This window comes from Oncorhynchus gorbuscha, linkage group LG09, assembly GCF_021184085.1.
Source record: "Oncorhynchus gorbuscha isolate QuinsamMale2020 ecotype Even-year linkage group LG09, OgorEven_v1.0, whole genome shotgun sequence".
NCBI lineage: Eukaryota > Metazoa > Chordata > Actinopteri > Salmoniformes > Salmonidae > Oncorhynchus > Oncorhynchus gorbuscha.
Window position 1 is genome coordinate 17,768,392 of NC_060181.1, and position 20,000 is coordinate 17,788,391.

At 41.7% G+C, this 20,000-nt stretch overlaps 1 protein-coding gene across 1 annotated transcript in view; it reads left to right on the top strand.

Moving 5' to 3' along the window:
• Nucleotides 1–398: 398 nt before the first annotated feature.
• LOC124043220 (potassium voltage-gated channel subfamily H member 8-like) overlaps nucleotides 399–20,000 on the top strand; it is a 167,278-nt gene continuing 147,676 nt past the window's right edge. Inside the window, exon 1 of the mRNA XM_046361549.1 lies at nucleotides 399–658. Coding sequence (XP_046217505.1) covers nucleotides 583–658 — 76 coding nt within the window. The 5' untranslated portion in view covers nucleotides 399–582. The remainder of the gene's footprint in view (nucleotides 659–20,000) is intronic.

Sequence of the window (20,000 nt, forward strand, 5' to 3'; positions counted from 1 at the left end):
TAGCGTAGGCTGTACTTCCTTTCATTCAAAGTTGAACGTTATTTATTGGTTTTCTGACGAGAATAAAAGATAATCTTAAAAAATATTTTTAAAGTAGCCAAGTTAAAAGAGAGAGAAATAATACGTTGCCTATGGCTACAACATATTCATGCCATTCAGCAAGTAAAACATAGTTTACTGGATGGCAAAGAGTGTTGTAGTCTGTTTCATAGATCGCCTCTGTCGATGCACAGTGAGAAATTATGATCATGGCAATCCAACGTCATAATAATGGACCGCTGACGGAAAGCCCGTTCCCGCGTCTGGCTTTGTCGCTGGCATCCCCGAGTAGCTGTTACCTGAATTGCACCTGCAGGCGTCACATCCACTTGTCACACACATACACACATTCGGTTCGAGGGAGCGCGCATCTCACACACACGCTCACTCTCCACTCGATTGCAATCGGTTTTCACCAATTTACCACAGACGACTCCTTGATCTCTTGGCGGATCCGTGTTAACGGATGCGCCTCATACATTCGGTCGGCTCACACCTTTACCTCCGTGACTTTGATGGGGACTTGGGCAACAGGGAGAGAAAATGCCTGTGATGAAAGGATTACTTGCGCCACAGAACACGTTTCTAGACACCATAGCCACACGGTTTGACGGCACACGTAAGTTTGTTCTCTTTCTATTTGAGTACATTAAGCTATGGGCCTTCAGTTAGACTATTTGTTCTGTCTCAAAACGTTTTTTTGCACCTGCTTTCTAATAACCAATTAGATTGATGGAAATGTATAAATCAATTGGTGGATGATGCCTTTTAGGCATTATGTGTATTTCCTCCTAAAACAGCCAGTGAAATCAAACCACTGAAGTAACAGTGGCTGAAGTTAATGCAGGTGGTAGGATATATTTCGAAAATGATTTATTCTCCTCAAGATGGAATAGCAGAGGTGTAGTTGTTCTTGGTGCTCAGAGGTATAGGCTGTATGTGTGTGGGCAGGGCTGCAGGTAGGTAGCCCTTTGCTGCAGTCAAATGACTAGTGGCCTCATGGAACGAACGTTTATATTTGTCATATTTTAATAATAAACAACATTTTAAAAAGCCAGCTGAAAATCTGGAGTTTCTATCGGTTTCGTCATTTCAGTCTTCTGTGATGTATATAAAGTTTAATATTGAGATGCAAATTCAAAATTGAATACATTTAAACTCTGCATCGAACACTATATCTGACATGGTGTCTTCTTTTTTTAAACCCATAACCAAGTGTGTGAGGTGGTGCCTATACTTTTAAAACCTATAACCATGTGTGTGAGGTGGTGCCTATACTTTTAAAACCCATAACCATGTGTGTGAGGTGTAGCTATACTTTTAAAACCCATAACCATGTGTGTGAGGTGTAGCCTATACTTTTAAAACCCATAACCATGTGTGTGAGGTGTAGCTATACTTTTAAAACCCATAACCATGTGTGTGAGGTGTAGCCTATACTTTTAAAACCCATAACCATGTGTGTGAGGTGTAGCCTATACTTTTAAAACCCATAACCATGTGTGTGAGGTGTAGCTATACTTTTAAAACCCATAACCATGTGTGTGAGGTGGTGCCTATACTTTTTAAACCCATAACCATGTGTGTGAGGTGTAGCCTATACTTTTAAAACCCATAACCATGTGTGTGAGGTGTAGCCTATACTTTTAAAACCCATAACCATGTGTGTGAGGTGTAGCCTATACTTTTTAAACCCATAACCATGTGTGTGAGGTGTAGCTATACTTTTAAAACCCATAACCATGTGTGTGAGGTGTAGCTATACTTTTAAAACCCATAACCATGTGTGTGAGGTGTAGCTATACTTTTAAAACCCATAACCATGTGTGTGAGGTGGTGCCTATACTTTTAAAACCCATAACCATGTGTGTGAGGTGGTGCCTATACTTTTAAAACCCATAACCATGTGTGTGAGGTGGTGCCTATACTTTTAAAACCCATAACCATGTGTGTGAGGTGGTGCCTATACTTTAAAAACCCATAACCATGTGTGTGAGGTGTAGCCTATACTTTTAAAACCCATAACCACGTGTGTGAGGTGTAGCCTATACTTTTAAAACCCATAACCACGTGTGTGAGGTGGTGCCTATACTTTTAAAACCCATAACCATGTGTGTGAGGTGTAGCCTATACTTTTAAAACCCATAACCATGTGTGTGAGGTGTAGCTATACTTTTTAAACCCATAACCATGTGTGTGAGGTGTAGCTATACTTTTTAAACCCATAACCATGTGTGTGAGGTGTAGCCTATACTTTTAAAACCCATAACCATGTGTGTGAGGTGTAGCCTATACTTTTAAACCCATAACCATGTGTGCTGAGGTGTAGCCTATACTTTTAAAACCCATAACCATGTGTGTGAGGTGTAGCCTATACTTTTAAAACCCATAACCATGTGTGTGAGGTGTAGCCTATACTTTTAAAACCCATAACCATGTGTGTGAGGTGTAGCTATACTTTTAAAACCCATAACCATGTGTGTGAGGTGTAGCTATACTTTTAAAACCCATAACCATGTGTGTGAGGTGTAGCCTATACTTTTAAAACCCATAACCATGTGTGTGAGGTGGTGCCTATACTTTTAAAACCCATAACCATGTGTGTGAGGTGGTGCCTATACTTTTAAAACCCATAACCATGTGTGTGAGGTGGTGCTTTTAAAACCCATAACCATACTTTTTTAAAACCCATAACCATGTGTGTGAGGTGGTGCCTATACTTTTAAAACCCATAACCATGTGTGTGAGGTGGTGCCTATACTTTTAAAACCCATAACCATGTGTGTGAGGTGTAGCCTATACTTTTAAAACCCATAACCATGTGTGTGAGGTGTAGCCTATACTTTTAAAACCCATAACCATGTGTGTGAGGTGTAGCCTATACTTTTAAAACCCATAACCATGTGTGTGAGGTGTAGCCTATACTTTTAAAACCCATAACCATGTGTGTGAGGTGTAGCCTATACTTTTAAAACCCATAACCATGTGTGTGAGGTGTAGCCTATACTTTTAAAACCCATAACCATGTGTGTGAGGTGTAGCCTATACTTTTAAAACCCATAACCATGTGTGAGGTGTAGCTATACTTTTAAAACCCATAACCATGTGTGTGAGGTGTAGCCTATACTTTTAAAACCCATAACCATGTGTGTGAGGTGGTGCCTATACTTTTAAAACCCATAACCATGTGTGTGAGGTGGTGCCTATACTTTTAAAACCCATAACCATGTGTGTGAGGTGGTGCCTATACTTTTAAAACCCATAACCATGTGTGTGAGGTGGTGCCTATACTTTTAAAACCCATAACCATGTGTGTGAGGTGGTGCCTATACTTTTAAAACCCATAACCATGTGTGTGAGGTGGTGCCTATACTTTTAAAACCCATAACCATGTGTGTGAGGTGGTGCCTATACTTTTAAAACCCATAACCATGTGTGTGAGGTGTAGCTATACTTTTAAAACCCATAACCATGTGTGTGAGGTGTAGCCTATACTTTTAAAACCCATAACCATGTGTGTGAGGTGTAGCCTATACTTTTAAAACCCATAACCATGTGTGTGAGGTGTAGCTATACTTTCAAAACCCATAACCATGTGTGTGAGGTGTAGCTATACTTTTAAAACCCATAACCATGTGTGTGAGGTGTAGCTATACTTTTAAAACCCATAACCATGTGTGTGAGGTGTAGCCTATACTTTTAAAACCCATAACCATGTGTGTGAGGTGTAGCCTATACTTTTAAAACCCATAACCATGTGTGTGAGGTGTAGCCTATACTTTTAAAACCCATAACCATGTGTGTGAGGTGTAGCCTATACTTTTAAAACCCATAACCATGTGTGTGAGGTGTAGCCTATACTTTTAAAAACCATAACCATGTGTGTGAGGTGTAGCTATACTTTTAAAAACCATAACCATGTGTGTGAGGTGTAGCTATACTTTTAAAACCCATAACCATGTGTGTGAGGTGTAGCTATACTTTTAAAACCCATAACCATGTGTGTGAGGTGTAGCTATACTTTTAAAACCCATAACCATGTGTGTGAGGTGTAGCCTATACTTTTAAAACCCATAACCATGTGTGTGAGGTGTAGCCTATACTTTTTAAACCCATAACCATGTGTGTGAGGTGTAGCTATACTTTTAAAACCCATAACCATGTGTGTGAGGTGTAGCTATACTTTTAAAACCCATAACCATGTGTGTGAGGTGTAGCTATACTTTTAAAACCCATAACCATGTGTGTGAGGTGGTGCCTATACTTTTAAAACCCATAACCATGTGTGTGAGGTGGTGCCTATACTTTTAAAACCCATAACCATGTGTGTGAGGTGGTGCCTATACTTTTAAAACCCATAACCATGTGTGTGAGGTGGTGCCTATACTTTTAAAACCCATAACCATGTGTGTGAGGTGGTGCCTATACTTTAAAAACCCATAACCACGTGTGTGAGGTGTAGCCTATACTTTTAAAACCCATAACCACGTGTGTGAGGTGTAGCCTATACTTTTAAAACCCATAACCATGTGTGTGAGGTGGTGCCTATACTTTTAAAACCCATAACCATGTGTGTGAGGTGTAGCCTATACTTTTAAAACCCATAACCATGTGTGTGAGGTGTAGCTATACTTTTTAAACCCATAACCATGTGTGTGAGGTGTAGCCTATACTTTTAAAACCCATAACCATGTGTGTGAGGTGTAGCTATACTTTTTAAACCCATAACCATGTGTGTGAGGTGTAGCCTATACTTTTTAAACCCATAACCATGTGTGTGAGGTGTAGCCTATACTTTTAAAACCCATAACCATGTGTGTGAGGTGTAGCTATACTTTTTAAACCCATAACCATGTGTGTGAGGTGTAGCCTATACTTTTAAAACCCATAACCATGTGTGTGAGGTGTAGCCTATACTTTTTAAACCCATAACCATGTGTGTGAGGTGTAGCTATACTTTTAAAACCCATAACCATGTGTGTGAGGTGTAGCTATACTTTTAAAACCCATAACCATGTGTGTGAGGTGTAGCCTATACTTTTTAAACCCATAACCATGTGTGTGAGGTGTAGCTATACTTTTAAAACCCATAACCATGTGTGTGAGGTGTAGCTATACTTTTAAAACCCATAACCATGTGTGTGAGGTGTAGCTATACTTTTAAAACCCATAACCATGTGTGTGAGGTGGTGCCTATACTTTTAAAACCCATAACCATGTGTGTGAGGTGGTGCCTATACTTTTAAAACCCATAACCATGTGTGTGAGGTGGTGCCTATACTTTTAAAACCCATAACCATGTGTGTGAGGTGGTGCCTATACTTTTAAAACCCATAACCATGTGTGTGAGGTGGTGCCTATACTTTTAAAACCCATAACCATGTGTGTGAGGTGGTGCCTATACTTTAAAAACCCATAACCATGTGTGTGAGGTGTAGCCTATACTTTTAAAACCCATAACCATGTGTGTGAGGTGTAGCCTATACTTTTAAAACCCATAACCATGTGTGTGAGGTGTAGCTATACTTTTAAAACCCATAACCATGTGTGTGAGGTGTAGCCTATACTTTTAAAACCCATAACCATGTGTGTGAGGTGTAGCTATACTTTTAAAACCCATAACCATGTGTGTGAGGTGTAGCCTATACTTTTAAAACCCATAACCATGTGTGTGAGGTGTAGCTATACTTTTAAAACCCATAACCATGTGTGTGAGGTGTAGCCTATACTTTTAAAACCCATAACCATGTGTGTGAGGTGTAGCCTATACTTTTAAAACCCATAACCATGTGTGTGAGGTGTAGCCTATACTTTTAAAACCCATAACCATGTGTGTGAGGTGTAGCTATACTTTTTAAACCCATAACCATGTGTGTGAGGTGTAGCCTATACTTTTAAAACCCATAACCATGTGTGTGAGGTGTAGCTATACTTTTTAAACCCATAACCATGTGTGTGAGGTGTAGCCTATACTTTTAAAACCCATAACCATGTGTGTGAGGTGTAGCTATACTTTTTAAACCCATAACCATGTGTGTGAGGTGTAGCCTATACTTTTAAAACCCATAACCATGTGTGTGAGGTGTAGCCTATACTTTTTAAACCCATAACCATGTGTGTGAGGTGTAGCTATACTTTTAAAACCCATAACCATGTGTGTGAGGTGTAGCCTATACTTTTAAAACCCATAACCATGTGTGTGAGGTGTAGCCTATACTTTTTAAACCCATAACCATGTGTGTGAGGTGTAGCTATACTTTTAAAACCCATAACCATGTGTGTGAGGTGTAGCTATACTTTTAAAACCCATAACCATGTGTGTGAGGTGTAGCTATACTTTTAAAACCCATAACCATGTGTGTGAGGTGTAGCTATACTTTTAAAACCCATAACCATGTGTGTGAGGTGGTGCCTATACTTTTAAAACCCATAACCATGTGTGTGAGGTGGTGCCTATACTTTTAAAACCCATAACCATGTGTGTGAGGTGGTGCCTATACTTTTAAAACCCATAACCATGTGTGTGAGGTGGTGCCTATACTTTTAAAACCCATAACCATGTGTGTGAGGTGGTGCCTATACTTTTAAAACCCATAACCATGTGTGTGAGGTGGTGCCTATACTTTTAAAACCCATAACCATGTGTGTGAGGTGGTGCCTATACTTTTAAAACCCATAACCATGTGTGTGAGGTGTAGCCTATACTTTTAAAACCCATAACCATGTGTGTGAGGTGTAGCTATACTTTTAAAACCCATAACCATGTGTGTGAGGTGTAGCCTATACTTTTAAAACCCATAACCATGTGTGTGAGGTGTAGCCTATACTTTTAAAACCCATAACCATGTGTGTGAGGTGTAGCTATACTTTCAAAACCCATAACCATGTGTGTGAGGTGTAGCTATAATTTTAAAACCCATAACCATGTGTGTGAGGTGTAGCTATACTTTTAAAACCCATAACCATGTGTGTGAGGTGTAGCCTATACTTTTAAAACCCATAACCATGTGTGTGAGGTGTAGCCTATACTTTTAAAACCCATAACCATGTGTGTGAGGTGTAGCCTATACTTTTAAAACCCATAACCATGTGTGTGAGGTGTAGCCTATACTTTTAAAACCCATAACCATGTGTGTGAGGTGTAGCCTATACTTTTAAAAACCATAACCATGTGTGTGAGGTGTAGCTATACTTTTAAAACCCATAACCATGTGTGTGAGGTGTAGCTATACTTTTAAAACCCATAACTATGTGTGTGAGGTGTAGCTATACTTTTAAAACCCATAACCATGTGTGTGAGGTGTAGCTATACTTTTAAAACCCATAACCATGTGTGTGAGGTGTAGCCTATACTTTTTAAACCCATAACCATGTGTGTGAGGTGTAGCCTATACTTTTAAAACCCATAACCATGTGTGTGAGGTGTAGCCTATACTTTTAAAACCCATAACCATGTGTGTGAGGTGTAGCTATACTTTTAAAACCCATAACCATGTGTGTGAGGTGTAGCCTATACTTTTAAAACCCATAACCATGTGTGTGAGGTGTAGCTATACTTTTAAAACCCATAACCATGTGTGTGAGGTGTAGCTATACTTTTAAAACCCATAACCATGTGTGTGAGGTGTAGCCTATACTTTTTAAACCCATAACCATGTGTGTGAGGTGTAGCCTATACTTTTAAAACCCATAACCATGTGTGTGAGGTGTAGCCTATACTTTTTAAACCCATAACCATGTGTGTGAGGTGTAGCCTATACATTGGTTTCAAAGTAGATTTGTTTAAGATTACCAAGAAACTGCAGTAAAAGGTTATAACAATACTTGGATCAGTAAGATTTTTTGAGACTTTATAATATGAGGCGGCAGGAAGCTTAGTGGTTAGAGCTTTGGACTAGTAATCGAAAGGTTGCAAGATTGAATCCCTGAGTTTACAAGGTCAAAATCTGTCATTCTGCCCCTGAACAAGGTAGTTAACCCACTATTCCTCGGTACGCCGTCATTGTAACTAAGAAGGTGTTCTTTACTGCCTTGCCAAGTTAAATAAATATGATGGTCAACGGGCGTTGCACTATTGACAGCAAAGTACAGCACCATGGACAGCGATTCACCCTCACGATGGATTCCGCTTTGACGCGCGCCATTCAAGCTCTACTAAACAACAATCCTATCAGGCTACACCATGTCTAAACCTCGAGAATAGTCTACTCTGTAAGTAAGTTTACAAATATCCTTGTGCCACTATTACACATTTTACCCATAGTTTCTAGTCCTTACATGAAAGCAGTTTGAAACTTTTTTCAGATGACATTTTCAAGACAAACACATTAAGTGAAATGAACATTTATTATTTCCGCTCTCTGACCGCCAAGTCTCGCTGTGAGAACAATATTCCCCGTGCGGCACTGACAGTAGCAGTTGCATCTATCAAAATTAATTGGTCGGTGGCACCATTACAGCAGGTGGGTCCGCTTCCCAAGGCAGAGGCACACGGGCGTCTTTAAAACGACTGCTTTTTCTCTTTCTTTCCGCCTGAATCCTGACAAAACATCAACTTCCAGTCCGGGTATTTTAGAAATTTGAAGTGCATTTTAATGTTGCTCGTTCTACTACATTTACTCCAACATTAAGCCACTTTGTGCTGCATCTGGACCAGAATAAGCCTGTTTCTCCTCTCTTGCTAACTCCTTGTGGAATTGTCGTGCAATTTCCTATTCACCTTGACAATGCTGATGGAGTAAAGCAGGGGCACAAACAGGTCTGGGACCAGGCTAGTTCAGAAATACCGCAGAGAACGGCTTCTGAATCTTTATCTGGTCACAGAAAGGAGATGTCTCCCACTGTGGTGTAGCCTATACTAACTAGCAGGTTTAGGCCTACGTTGTTGGCACATGTATTATTATTTAATTTGTCTCAGCATTGCTCATTTCACATCATTCTTGGGCAACAAGTCACTGTAACAATAACACTCATTCTTAACTGATTTACAATATTCTTCAGTGTTGGCTCCCACTTTGGCTTACTGTAATCTGTGGAAACCAGACAGGCCTATATAGGTAGCATGGATGGAACATCCTGTATCCCACTGCTCTAATTGGCTATGACTGCTCTGATGTCACCACGGACTAACACTAGTCCATGCTGCTTTATTCCAGACCTCATAAACAAATAGCTGTAAGATTGAGTGTCCCACCATGTTGTTTCAGAGGAACAGCAGGTAGCTATGTCTATTTCTCAGAATCACACCCTATTCCCTTTCTGGTGGACTACTTTTCAACAAGTAGTGCACTATAGGGAACAGTGTGCCACCTGGGACACAAACTATCCCATCTTAAAGGTCTCGCGATGGAATTGAGGCTTAACCAGCTATACTACAGCCCCCCAATGAATACACCACTGTCCTTGAGCTGCAACAGCCAGGAACCTGGAATTAACGGGGGTTGGAACTGGACAGGGAAACCAAATGGAAGCAGTGGAGCCTGAGCAGACAAATGGGGTCTGGTGGCTGGTGCCCTGGTCTGACCAGAGGGGAAAACGTCAAACTGGCCTGGTTCAGGGGCTGATGGCGATGGGCCCTCTGCTCTGACGGCATAGTACTGTGGCCCCAGATGAACAGGAAGAGGGAAGAGCTGTCAACTGGCTGACAACATTGTTTGGATTGTCCCTTATAGAGATTTCTTCACTGAAAATAACGACATGTGTGTGTGTGTGTGTGTGTGTGTGTGTGTGTGTGTGTGTGTGTGTGTGTCTGTGTGTGTGTGTGTGTGCATGCATGTGTGCAGGTGTCAAAATGTGAACCAGGGTGATGTTGAAAAGGCCATTTCACGAGTAGATCCCTCTCCTGTGTACTAGTGCATGTCCTGCTGGTACACCATCAAAAATATCACCTATCATGTGACATCATCAGAAATCCATGTTTTGAATATGTTCTGTAATACCAGTTACAAGTCAATACACTGACTCACATTCAGGCATATAGCTTACACATTGGAGAGACGGTACAACAGGGCCACACAATGTGTACAGTATTACTCTTACTTTACATGTCACCTCAATAGTTGGTGGTCCTGTATGTCTCCTTGGGTAGAGCATGGTGCTTCCACCGCCAGTATAGTGGGGTTGATTCCTGAGGCCAGATGTTTAATGTCTGCACTCATGACTGTAAGTCGCTTCGGATGAAAGCGCCTGCTAAATGGTATATTATATTATTATATATTAGTGGGTAACATTGGAAATAGTTCATTGCCTTATTTGCTTTCCCAAACTCCCAGTGGAATGCTCTATAATATTTCCCATAGTACCCCTCTGTCATGACCATTCTGCAGATTCCTGTTTTCCCCTTCAGCGCCACGAGCACCTTCACCACCAGCCAGGTAATTACATTTACGTACTGACACACTTTTTATGAGAGAGGTGTGTGTGTATGTGTGTCGGCTGTGGTACGGCTGCAGAGCCTGTGTGTGTCTGTACCTATATGTGTATGATCATTTTTGTGTGTGTGTCTGTGTTTATGATAATTTGTCTGTGTCTGTGTGTGTGTGTCTGTTTGTGTTTATGTGTGTGTGTCTATGTGTATAATAATTTGTGTGTGTGTGTCTATGTGTATAATAATTTGTGTGTGTGTGTCTATGTGTATAATAATTTGTGTGTGTGTGTCTATGTGTATAATAATTTGTGTGTGTGTGTCTATGTGTATAATAATTTGTGTGTGTGTGTGTCTATGTGTATAATAATTTGTGTGTGTGTGTCTATGTGTATAATAATTTGTGTGTGTGTGTGTGTCTGTCTGTGTCTATGTGTGTGTGTGTGTGTGTCTGTCTGTGTCTATGTGTGTGTGTGTGTCTTTTTGTGATTATGTGTGTGTGTCTGTGTGTGTGTCTGTGGGTGTATGACCATTTGTGTGTGTGTCTGTGTCTGTGTGTGTGTGTCTGTTTGTGTGTGTGTGTCTGTCTGTGTCTGTGTGTGTGTATGTTTGTGGCTATGTGTGTGTGTATGCCTATTTGTGTGTATGTGTGTATGTCTCTGTGTGTGTACGTGTGTGTGTTATGAGAGGAGAGCAGACGAGTCCCATCCGGTGATTAACTTTTCTGTAATGAAGCGTCTATGATTGAGCCGTTGAAAGTTTTTGCCGAGGGATTGTGATGATTAGAGTTGGATGGTAATGAGTGTTTAAAGCTGGCTCAGGTCTGGCTCAGGTGTGGCTCAGGTCTCAGCCACAATAGAGGGAACTGTTACGTAAATAGAGATCACAGTGGTTCACCTCTTTGTGAAGGGTGAACAGTGGTTCACCTCTCTGTGAAGAGAAACAGTGGTTCACCTCACTGTGAAGGGAAACAGTGGTTCACCTCTCTGTGAAGGGAAACAGTGGTTCACCTCTCTGTGAAGGGAAACAGTGGTTCACCTCTCTGTGAAGGGAAACAGTGGTTCACCTCTCTGTGAAGAGAAACAGTGGTTCACCTCTCTGTGAAGAGAAACAGTGGTTCACCTCTCTGTGAAGAGAAACAGTGGTTCACCTCTCTGTGAAGAGAAACAGTGGTTCACCTCTCTGTGAAGGGAAACAGTGGTTCACCTCTCTGTGAAGAGAAACAGTGGTTCACCTCTCTGTGAAGGGAAACAGTGGTTCACCTCTCTGTGAAGGGAAACAATGGTTCACCTCTCTGTGAAGAGAAACAGTGGTTCACCTCTCTGTGAAGAGAAACAGTGGCTCACCTCTCTGTGAAGAGAAACAGTGGTTCACCTCTCTGTGAAGAGAAACAGTGGTTCACCTCTCTGTGAAGAGAAACAGTGGTTCACCTCTCTGTGAAGAGAAACAGTGGTTCACCTCTCTGTGAAGAGAAACAGTGGTTCACCTCTCTGTGAAGAGAAACAGTGGTTCACCTCTGTGAAGAGAAACAGTGGTTCACCTCTCTGTGAAGAGAAACAGTGGTTCACCTCTCTGTGAAGAGAAACAGTGGTTCACCTCTCTGTGAAGAGAAACAGTGGTTCACCTCTCTGTGAAGAGAAACAGTGGTTCACCTCTCTGTGAAGAGAAACAGTGGTTCACCTCTCTGTGAAGGGAAACAGTGGTTCATCTCTCTGTGAAGTGGAACATTGGTTCACCTCTCTGTGAAGGGGAATGTGGTTTAGCTCTCTGTGAAGTGCAACAGTGATTTACCTCTCTGTGAAGGGAAAACAGTGATTTAACTCTGAAAACAACCTTTAAAACAATCTTCTCAGGGGTATTCTCCAACTTAATGTGATTAGCTGGACCCAAGTTGCACCTTGAAAAACTATAGATTAACTTCTTACATGGTTCTCACATAATGACATGTTTAATCCTTGATTGATATGAAAGAGACCTAGAATGGTGACGACGCAGGGGACTGACTGCAGTAGCCGTTTTAAACTAATTAATTATATATACCAATTGATTTTGGAAGAATATACTGTAATTTATAAATCCCTCATGAGCTTAGTTCAACTGTCGTACCCTATCAAAACCAAAAATATTAGCTTGTTTTACGAAACAAAGAAAATGTAAACCTACATTCAAACTATAATTTTGATATCCTGGATGGTCAATCCTTGCATCCATAGCTCTGTCTATGAATTTGAGCCCCATCCCTCAGGGAACCAGGGGTGGGGAGGCTGCATTGTTATTGTTTCTACTGCTGAATGATGCTTTAAGGAGACTAAATATGATGTCAGCACACAACCATTGGCCTCACTCTAAGGTCACAACGCAGTATAGCAACCAAAACATTTAGTCGGTGAGACTCTGTTTCTTCTAGAAAACGTCAGCAGTTCCATAGATATGTGGTTCTTCCTGGAGGTCCGAAGTCCTGTCTGTCGTCATTGACATTCCACCTTGGTAACGGACTGTTGAAAACAATCACCTAGCAGTGTTTCACTTACGCAAGTCTGGGCTGAGACCCAGTTTTTTAATTGAATTAATTGTTCTAGAAAGAGAGAGAAATGAGGGAGATTGAGAAAGAGAGAGAGACAAATAGAGAATGGAGAAAGAGAGGGAGAGAATGGATTTGAAAGAGGGAGAAGGGATTTGATAGGTGGTGAGAGAGGGAAGTACTGTAGAGGCAGAGAGGAAGTGAGAGGGGAGAGAAGGTAATCGAGGAATGAGAGAGCAAGGGTGTGTGTGTGAGAGAGAGAGACAAAGAGAGAGAGAGAGAGGAAGAGAGAATGAGAGAGATGAAGAGAGAATGAGAGTGTGTATGTGAGAGAGAGAGAGAGACAAAGAGAGGAAGAGAGAGTGAGAGTGTGTATGTGAGAGAGGGAGAGAGCGGAAGAGAGTGAGAGTGTGTATGTTAGAGAGAGAGAGAGAGAGAGAGCGAGAGTGTGTACGTTAGAGAGAGAGATAGAGCGAGTGTGTATGTTAGAGAGAGAGAGTGAGAATGTGTATGTTAGAGAGAGAGCGAGAGAGAGCGAGAGTGTGTATGTTAGAGAGAGATGGAGAGAGCGAGAGTGTGTATGTTAGAGAGAGAGAGAGCGAGAGTGTGTATATTAGAGAGAGAGAGAGAGCGAGAGTGTGTATGTTAGAGAGAGAGAGCGAGCGAGAGTGTGTATGTTAGAGAGAGAGAGCGAGCGAGAGTGTGTATGTTAGAGAGAGAGAGCGAGCGAGAGTGTGTATGTTAGAGAGAGAGAGCGAGCGAGAGTGTGTATGTTAGAGAGAGAGAGAGAGAGCGAGAGTGTGTATGTTAGAGAGAGATGGAGAGATAGAGATAGTGAGAGAGAGAGAGAGTGTGTGTATGTTAGAGAGATAGAGATAGTGAGAGAGAGAGAGAGAGGGTGTATGTTAGAGAGAGAGTGTATATGTTAGAGAGTGTGTATGTTGGAGAGAGAGAGAGCGAGAGAGAGTGTATGTTAGAGAGAGTGTGTATGTTAGAGAGAGAGAGTGTGTATGTTAGAGAGAGATAGAGAGAGAGTGTGTATGTTAGAGAGAGAGAGTGTGTATGTTAGAGAGAGAGAGAGTGTATGTTAGAGAGAGTGTGTATGTTAGAGAGAGAGAGAGAGAGAGAGAGAGAGAGAGGGTGTATGTTAGAGAGAGAGTGTATATGTTAGAGAGTGTGTATGTTAGAGAGAGATAGAGAGAGAGTGTGTATGTTAGAGAGAGAGAGAGTGTATGTTAGAGAGAGATAGGGCGATTGTGTATGTTAGAGAGAGAGAGAGAGAGAGAGAGAGAGAGAGAGAGAGAGAGAGAGCGAGAGAGAGAGAGAGTGTGTACGTTAGAGAGAGAGAGCGAGAGTGTATGTTAGAGAGAGAGATATATAGAGAGAGAGTGTGTATGTTAGAGAGAGAGAGAGAGATAGAGCGAGAGTGTGTATGTTAGAGAGAGAGAGCGAGAGACAGAGAGTGTGTATGTTAGAGAGAGAGAGAGTGTGTATGTTAGAGAGAGAGAGAGAGTGTACGTTAGAGAGAGAGAGAGAGCGAGTGTGTATGTTAGAGAGAGAGAGCGAGTGTGTATGTTAGAGAGAGAGAGAGAGAGAGTGTGTATGTTAGAGAGAGAGAGAGAGAGAGAGAGAGAGAGTGTATGTTAGAGAGAGAGAGAGAGAGAGAGAGTGTATGTTAGAGAGAGAGAGAGAGAGAGTGTATGTTAGAGAGAGAGAGAGAGAGAGTGTATGTTAGAGAGAGAGAGAGAGTGTATGTTAGAGAGAGAGAGAGAGTGTAGAGAGAGAGAGAGAGTGTAGTATGTTAGAGAGAGAGAGTGTATGTTAGAGAGAGAGAGAGAGAGTATGTTAGAGAGAGGAGAGTATGTTAGAGAGAGAGAGAGCGGGAGTGTATGTTAGAGAGAGAGAGAGAGTGTATGTTAGAGAGAGAGAGAGAGATGTTAGAGAGAGAGATAGAGTGTATGTTAGAGAGAGAGAGAGAGTGTATGTTAGAGAGAGAGAGTATGTTAGGAGAGAGTGTATGTTAGAGAGAGAGAGAGAGTGTGTATGTTAGAGAGAGAGAGAGATGTTAGTGTGTATGTTAGAGAGAGAGAGAGAGTGTATGTTAGAGAGAGAGAGAGAGAGTGTGTATGTTAGAGAGAGAGAGAGAGAGAGAGAGTGTGTATGTTAGAGAGAGAGAGAGAGAGTGTGTATGTTAGAGAGAGAGAGAGAGAGAGAGATGTGTATGTTAGAGAGAGAGAGTGTATGTTAGAGAGAGAGAGTGTATGTTAGAGAGAGAGTGTATGTTAGAGAGAGATAGAGCGAGAGTGTGTATGTTAGAGAGAGAGAGAGAGAGAGAGTGTGTATGTTAGAGAGAGATAGAGAGATAGAGATAGAGAGAGAGAGAGTGTGTGTATGTTAGAGAGATAGAGATAGTATGTTAGAGATGTTAGAGAGAGAGTGTGTATGTTAGAGAGAGAGAGAGAGAGAGTGTATGTTAGAGAGAGTGTATGTTAGAGAGAGAGAGAGTGTATGTTAGAGAGATAGAGAGAGAGTGTGTATGTTAGAGAGAGAGAGTGTGTATGTTAGAGAGAGAGAGTGTGTTAGTTAGAGAGAGAGAGAGAGAGAGAGAGAGAGTGTATGTTAGAGAGAGTGTATATGTTAGATGTTAGAGAGAGATAGAGAGAGAGTGTGTATGTTAGAGAGAGAGAGTGTATGTTAGAGAGAGATAGGGACAGAGAGTGTGTATGTTAGAGAGAGAGAGAGAGTATGTTAGAGAGAGAGAGAGAGAGAGAGAGTGTATGTTAGAGAGAGAGAGCGAGAGTATGTTAGAGAGAGTAGAGAGTTATGTTAGAGAGAGAGAGAGAGAGCGAGAGTGTGTATGTTAGAGAGAGAGAGAGAGAGAGTGTGTATGTTAGAGAGAGAGAGAGTGTATGTTAGAGAGAGAGAGAGAGTGTACGTTAGAGAGAGAGAGTGTGTATGTTAGAGAGAGAGAGCGAGTGTGTATGTTAGAGAGAGAGAGAGAGCGAGTGTGTATGTTAGAGAGAGAGAGAGAGAGAGAGAGAGAGAGTGTATGTGTATGTTAGAGAGAGAGAGAGAGTGTATGTTAGAGAGAGAGAGAGAGAGAGTGTACGTTAGAGAGAGAGAGAGAGCGAGTGTGTATGTTAGAGAGAGAGAGAGTATGTTAGAGAGAGAGAGAGAGTGTATGTTAGAGAGAGAGAGAGAGTGTATGTTAGAGAGAGAGAGTGTGTATGTTAGAGAGAGAGAGAGAGTGTATGTTAGAGAGAGAGAGAGAGTGTATGTTAGAGAGAGAGAGAGTGTATGTTAGAGAGAGAGAGAGAGTGTATGTTAGAGAGAGAGAGAGTGTATGTTATGTTAGAGAGAGAGAGAGTATGTTAGAGAGAGCGAGTGTGTATGTTAGAGAGAGAGAGAGAGAGAGTGTATGTTAGAGAGAGAGAGAGAGATAGAGCGGGAGTGTGTATGTTAGAGAGAGAGAGAGCGGGAGTGTGTATGTTAGAGATAGAGCGAGAGTGTATGTTAGAGAGAGAGAGAGTGTATGTTAGAGAGAGAGAGAGAGAGAGAGAGAGCGGGAGTGTGTATGTTAGAGAGAGAGATAGAGCGGGAGTGTGTATGTTAGAGAGAGAGAGAGTGTATGTTAGAGAGAGAGAGAGTGTATGTTAGAGAGAGAGAGTATGTTAGAGAGAGAGTGTGTATGTTAGAGAGAGAGAGATGAGAGAGAGAGAGTGTATGTTAGAGAGAGAGAGAGTGTATGTTAGAGAGAGAGAGTGTTGTTAGAGAGAGAGAGATGTTAGAGAGAGAGAGAGTGTATGTTAGAGAGAGAGAGAGTGTATGTTAGAGAGAGAGTGTGTATGTTAGAGAGAGAGAGAGATGTTAGAGAGAGAGATGTATGTTAGAGAGAGAGAGAGAGTGTATGTTAGAGAGAGAGAGAGTGTTGTATGTTAGAGAGAGAGAGAGTGTATGTTAGTTAGAGAGAGAGAGTGTGTAGTGTAGTTAGAGAGAGAGATAGAGTGTATGTTAGAGAGAGAGAGAGTGTATGTTAGAGAGAGAGAGAGTGTATGTTAGAGAGAGAGAGTGTATGTTAGAGAGAGAGAGAGTGTATGTTAGAGAGAGAGAGTGTGTATGTTAGAGAGAGAGAGAGTGTATGTTAGAGAGAGAGAGTGTGTATGTTAGAGAGAGAGAGAGTGTATGTTAGAGAGAGAGAGAGAGATAGAGCGGGAGTGTGTATGTTAGAGAGAGAGAGATAGAGCGAGAGTGTGTATGTTAGAGAGAGAGAGAGCGAGAGTGTGTATGTTAGAGAGAGAGATTGTGTATGTTAGAGAGAGAGAGAGAGAGAGAGAGAGAGAGTGTATGTTAGAGAGAGAGAGAGTGTATGTTAGAGAGAGAGATGTTAGAGAGAGAGAGAGTGTATGTTAGAGAGAGAGAGAGTATGTTAGAGAGAGAGAGAGTGTATGTTAGAGAGAGAGAGTGTATGTTAGAGAGAGAGAGAGTGTATGTTAGAGAGAGAGTGTGTATGTTAGAGAGAGAGAGAGTGTATGTTAGAGAGAGAGAGAGAGAGAGAGAGAGATAGAGCGGGAGTGTGTATGTTAGAGAGAGAGAGATAGAGCGAGAGTGTGTATGTTAGAGAGAGATAGGGCGATTGTGTATGTTAGAGAGAGAGAGAGAGAGAGAGAGAGAGCGAGAGAGAGAGAGAGAGAGAGTGTGTATGTTAGAGAGAGAGAGAGTGTATGTTAGAGAGAGAGAGAGTATGTTAGAGAGAGAGAGAGTGTATGTTAGAGAGAGAGAGTGTATGTTAGAGAGAGAGAGAGTGTATGTTAGAGAGAGAGAGAGAGAGAGAGAGAGAGAGATAGAGCGAGAGTGTGTATGTTAGAGAGAGATAGGGCGATTGTGTATGTTAGAGAGAGAGAGAGAGAGAGAGAGAGCGAGAGAGAGAGAGAGAGAGAGTGTGTATGTTAGAGAGAGAGAGAGTGTATGTTAGAGAGAGAGAGAGTGTATGTTAGAGAGAGAGAGAGTGTATGTTAGAGAGAGAGAGTGTGTATGTTAGAGAGAGAGAGTGTGTATGTTAGAGAGAGAGAGTGTGTATGTTAGAGAGAGAGAGAGTGTATGTTAGAGAGAGAGTGTATGTTAGAGAGAGAGAGAGAGATAGAGCGGGAGTGTGTATGTTAGAGAGAGAGAGATAGAGCGAGAGTGTGTATGTTAGAGAGAGATAGGGCGATTGTGTATGTTAGAGAGAGAGAGAGAGAGAGAGAGAGAGAGAGAGAGAGAGAGAGAGAGAGAGAGAGAGAGAGAGTGTGTACGTTAGAGAGAGAGAGCGAGAGTGTATGTTAGAGAGAGAGATATATATAGAGAGAGTGTATGTTAGAGAGAGAGAGAGTGTATGTTAGAGAGAGAGAGAGTGTGTACGTTAGAGAGAGAGAGCGAGAGTGTATGTTAGAGAGATATATATAGAGAGAGAGTGTATGTTAGAGAGAGAGAGAGAGTGTATGTTAGAGAGAGAGAGAGTGTATGTTAGAGAGAGAGAGAGAGTGTATGTTAGAGAGAGAGAGAGTGTATGTTAGAGAGAGAGAGAGAGTATGTTAGAGAGAGAGAGAGAGTGTATGTTAGAGAGAGAGAGAGAGTGTATGTTAGAGAGAGAGAGAGAGTATGTTAGAGAGAGAGAGAGTGTATGTTAGAGAGAGAGAGAGAGTGTATGTTAGAGAGAGAGAGAGAGAATGTTAGAGAGAGAGAGTATGTTAGAGAGAGAGAGAGAGTGTATGTTAGAGAGAGAGAGAGAGTGTATGTTAGAGAGAGAGAGAGAGTGTATGTTAGAGAGAGAGAGAGTGTATGTTAGAGAGAGAGAGAGAGAGTATGTTAGAGAGAGTGTGTATGTTAGAGAGAGAGAGAGGAAGAGAAGTGACCCCTTACAAATGACAGGAATTTATAAAATGTAATGAGTCCAATAATGTTTCTAGTGGTATGAGCCAGTGGGATTTGGTGATAGAGAAGACAGCTACAGTATGATTAAAGCTGAGGGGTTGTCTAATGATTTGCACTCTTCAATTACTCAGTGTGAGAGGATGGTAGTTAAAAGGGCTTTGTGTATACTTTCATGTAAGTCAGTGTGTAAATCAGTGTGTGTACGTGCGTACGTGAGTCAGTGAGTGTGTGTTTGAGCGTGTGTGTATGTGGTGAGTAAGCTACCCTCCAGACTGTCTGTACTAACATTGATTACCCTGATTTATGCTATTAAAACCAAATTGATGTTGTTCTCTAGGTCTCGTAATATTGACCCAGAGAACCTGTGTATTTGCACATTGGAGGCAACCCAAACTGAGCAAGTTCCCCATGATAAGTACTTGGGTATTTGGATTGACGATAAACTGTGTCTTTTAAAACACACAAAAAAGCAGAGAATGAAGATGGTTTTCTTTTATAGAAATAAATCCTGCCTCACTTTGGAAAGTAGAAGGAAGATTGTTCAAGCAACACTTCTCCCAGTGCCGGACTATGTTGTTATAATCTACATGCATGTGTCAGCCTCTTCTCCCAGTGCCGGACTATGGTGTTATAATCTCTATGCATGTGTCAGCCTCTTCTCCCAGTGCCGGACTATGGTGTTATAATCTCTATGCCTGTGTCAGCCTCTTCTCCCAGTGCCGGACTATGGTGTTATAATCTACATGCATGTGTCAGCCTCTTCTCCCAGTGCCGGACTATGGTGTTATAATCTACATGCATGTGTCAGCCTCTTCTCCCAGTGCCGGACTATGGTGTTATAATCTCTATGCCTGTGTCAGCCTCTTCTCCCAGTGCCGGACTATGGTGTTATAATCTACATGCATGTGTCAGCCTCTTCTCCCAGTGCCGGACTATGGTGTTATAATCTACATGCATGTGTCAGCCTCTTCTCCCAGTGCCGGACTATGGTGTTATAATCTACATGCATGTGTCAGCCTCTTCTCCCAGTGCCGGACTATGGTGTTATAATCTCTATGCCTGTGTCAGCCTCTTCTCCCAGTGCCGGACTATGGTGTTATAATCTACATGCATGTGTCAGCCTCTTCTCCCAGTGCCGGACTATGGTGTTATAATCTCTATGCCTGT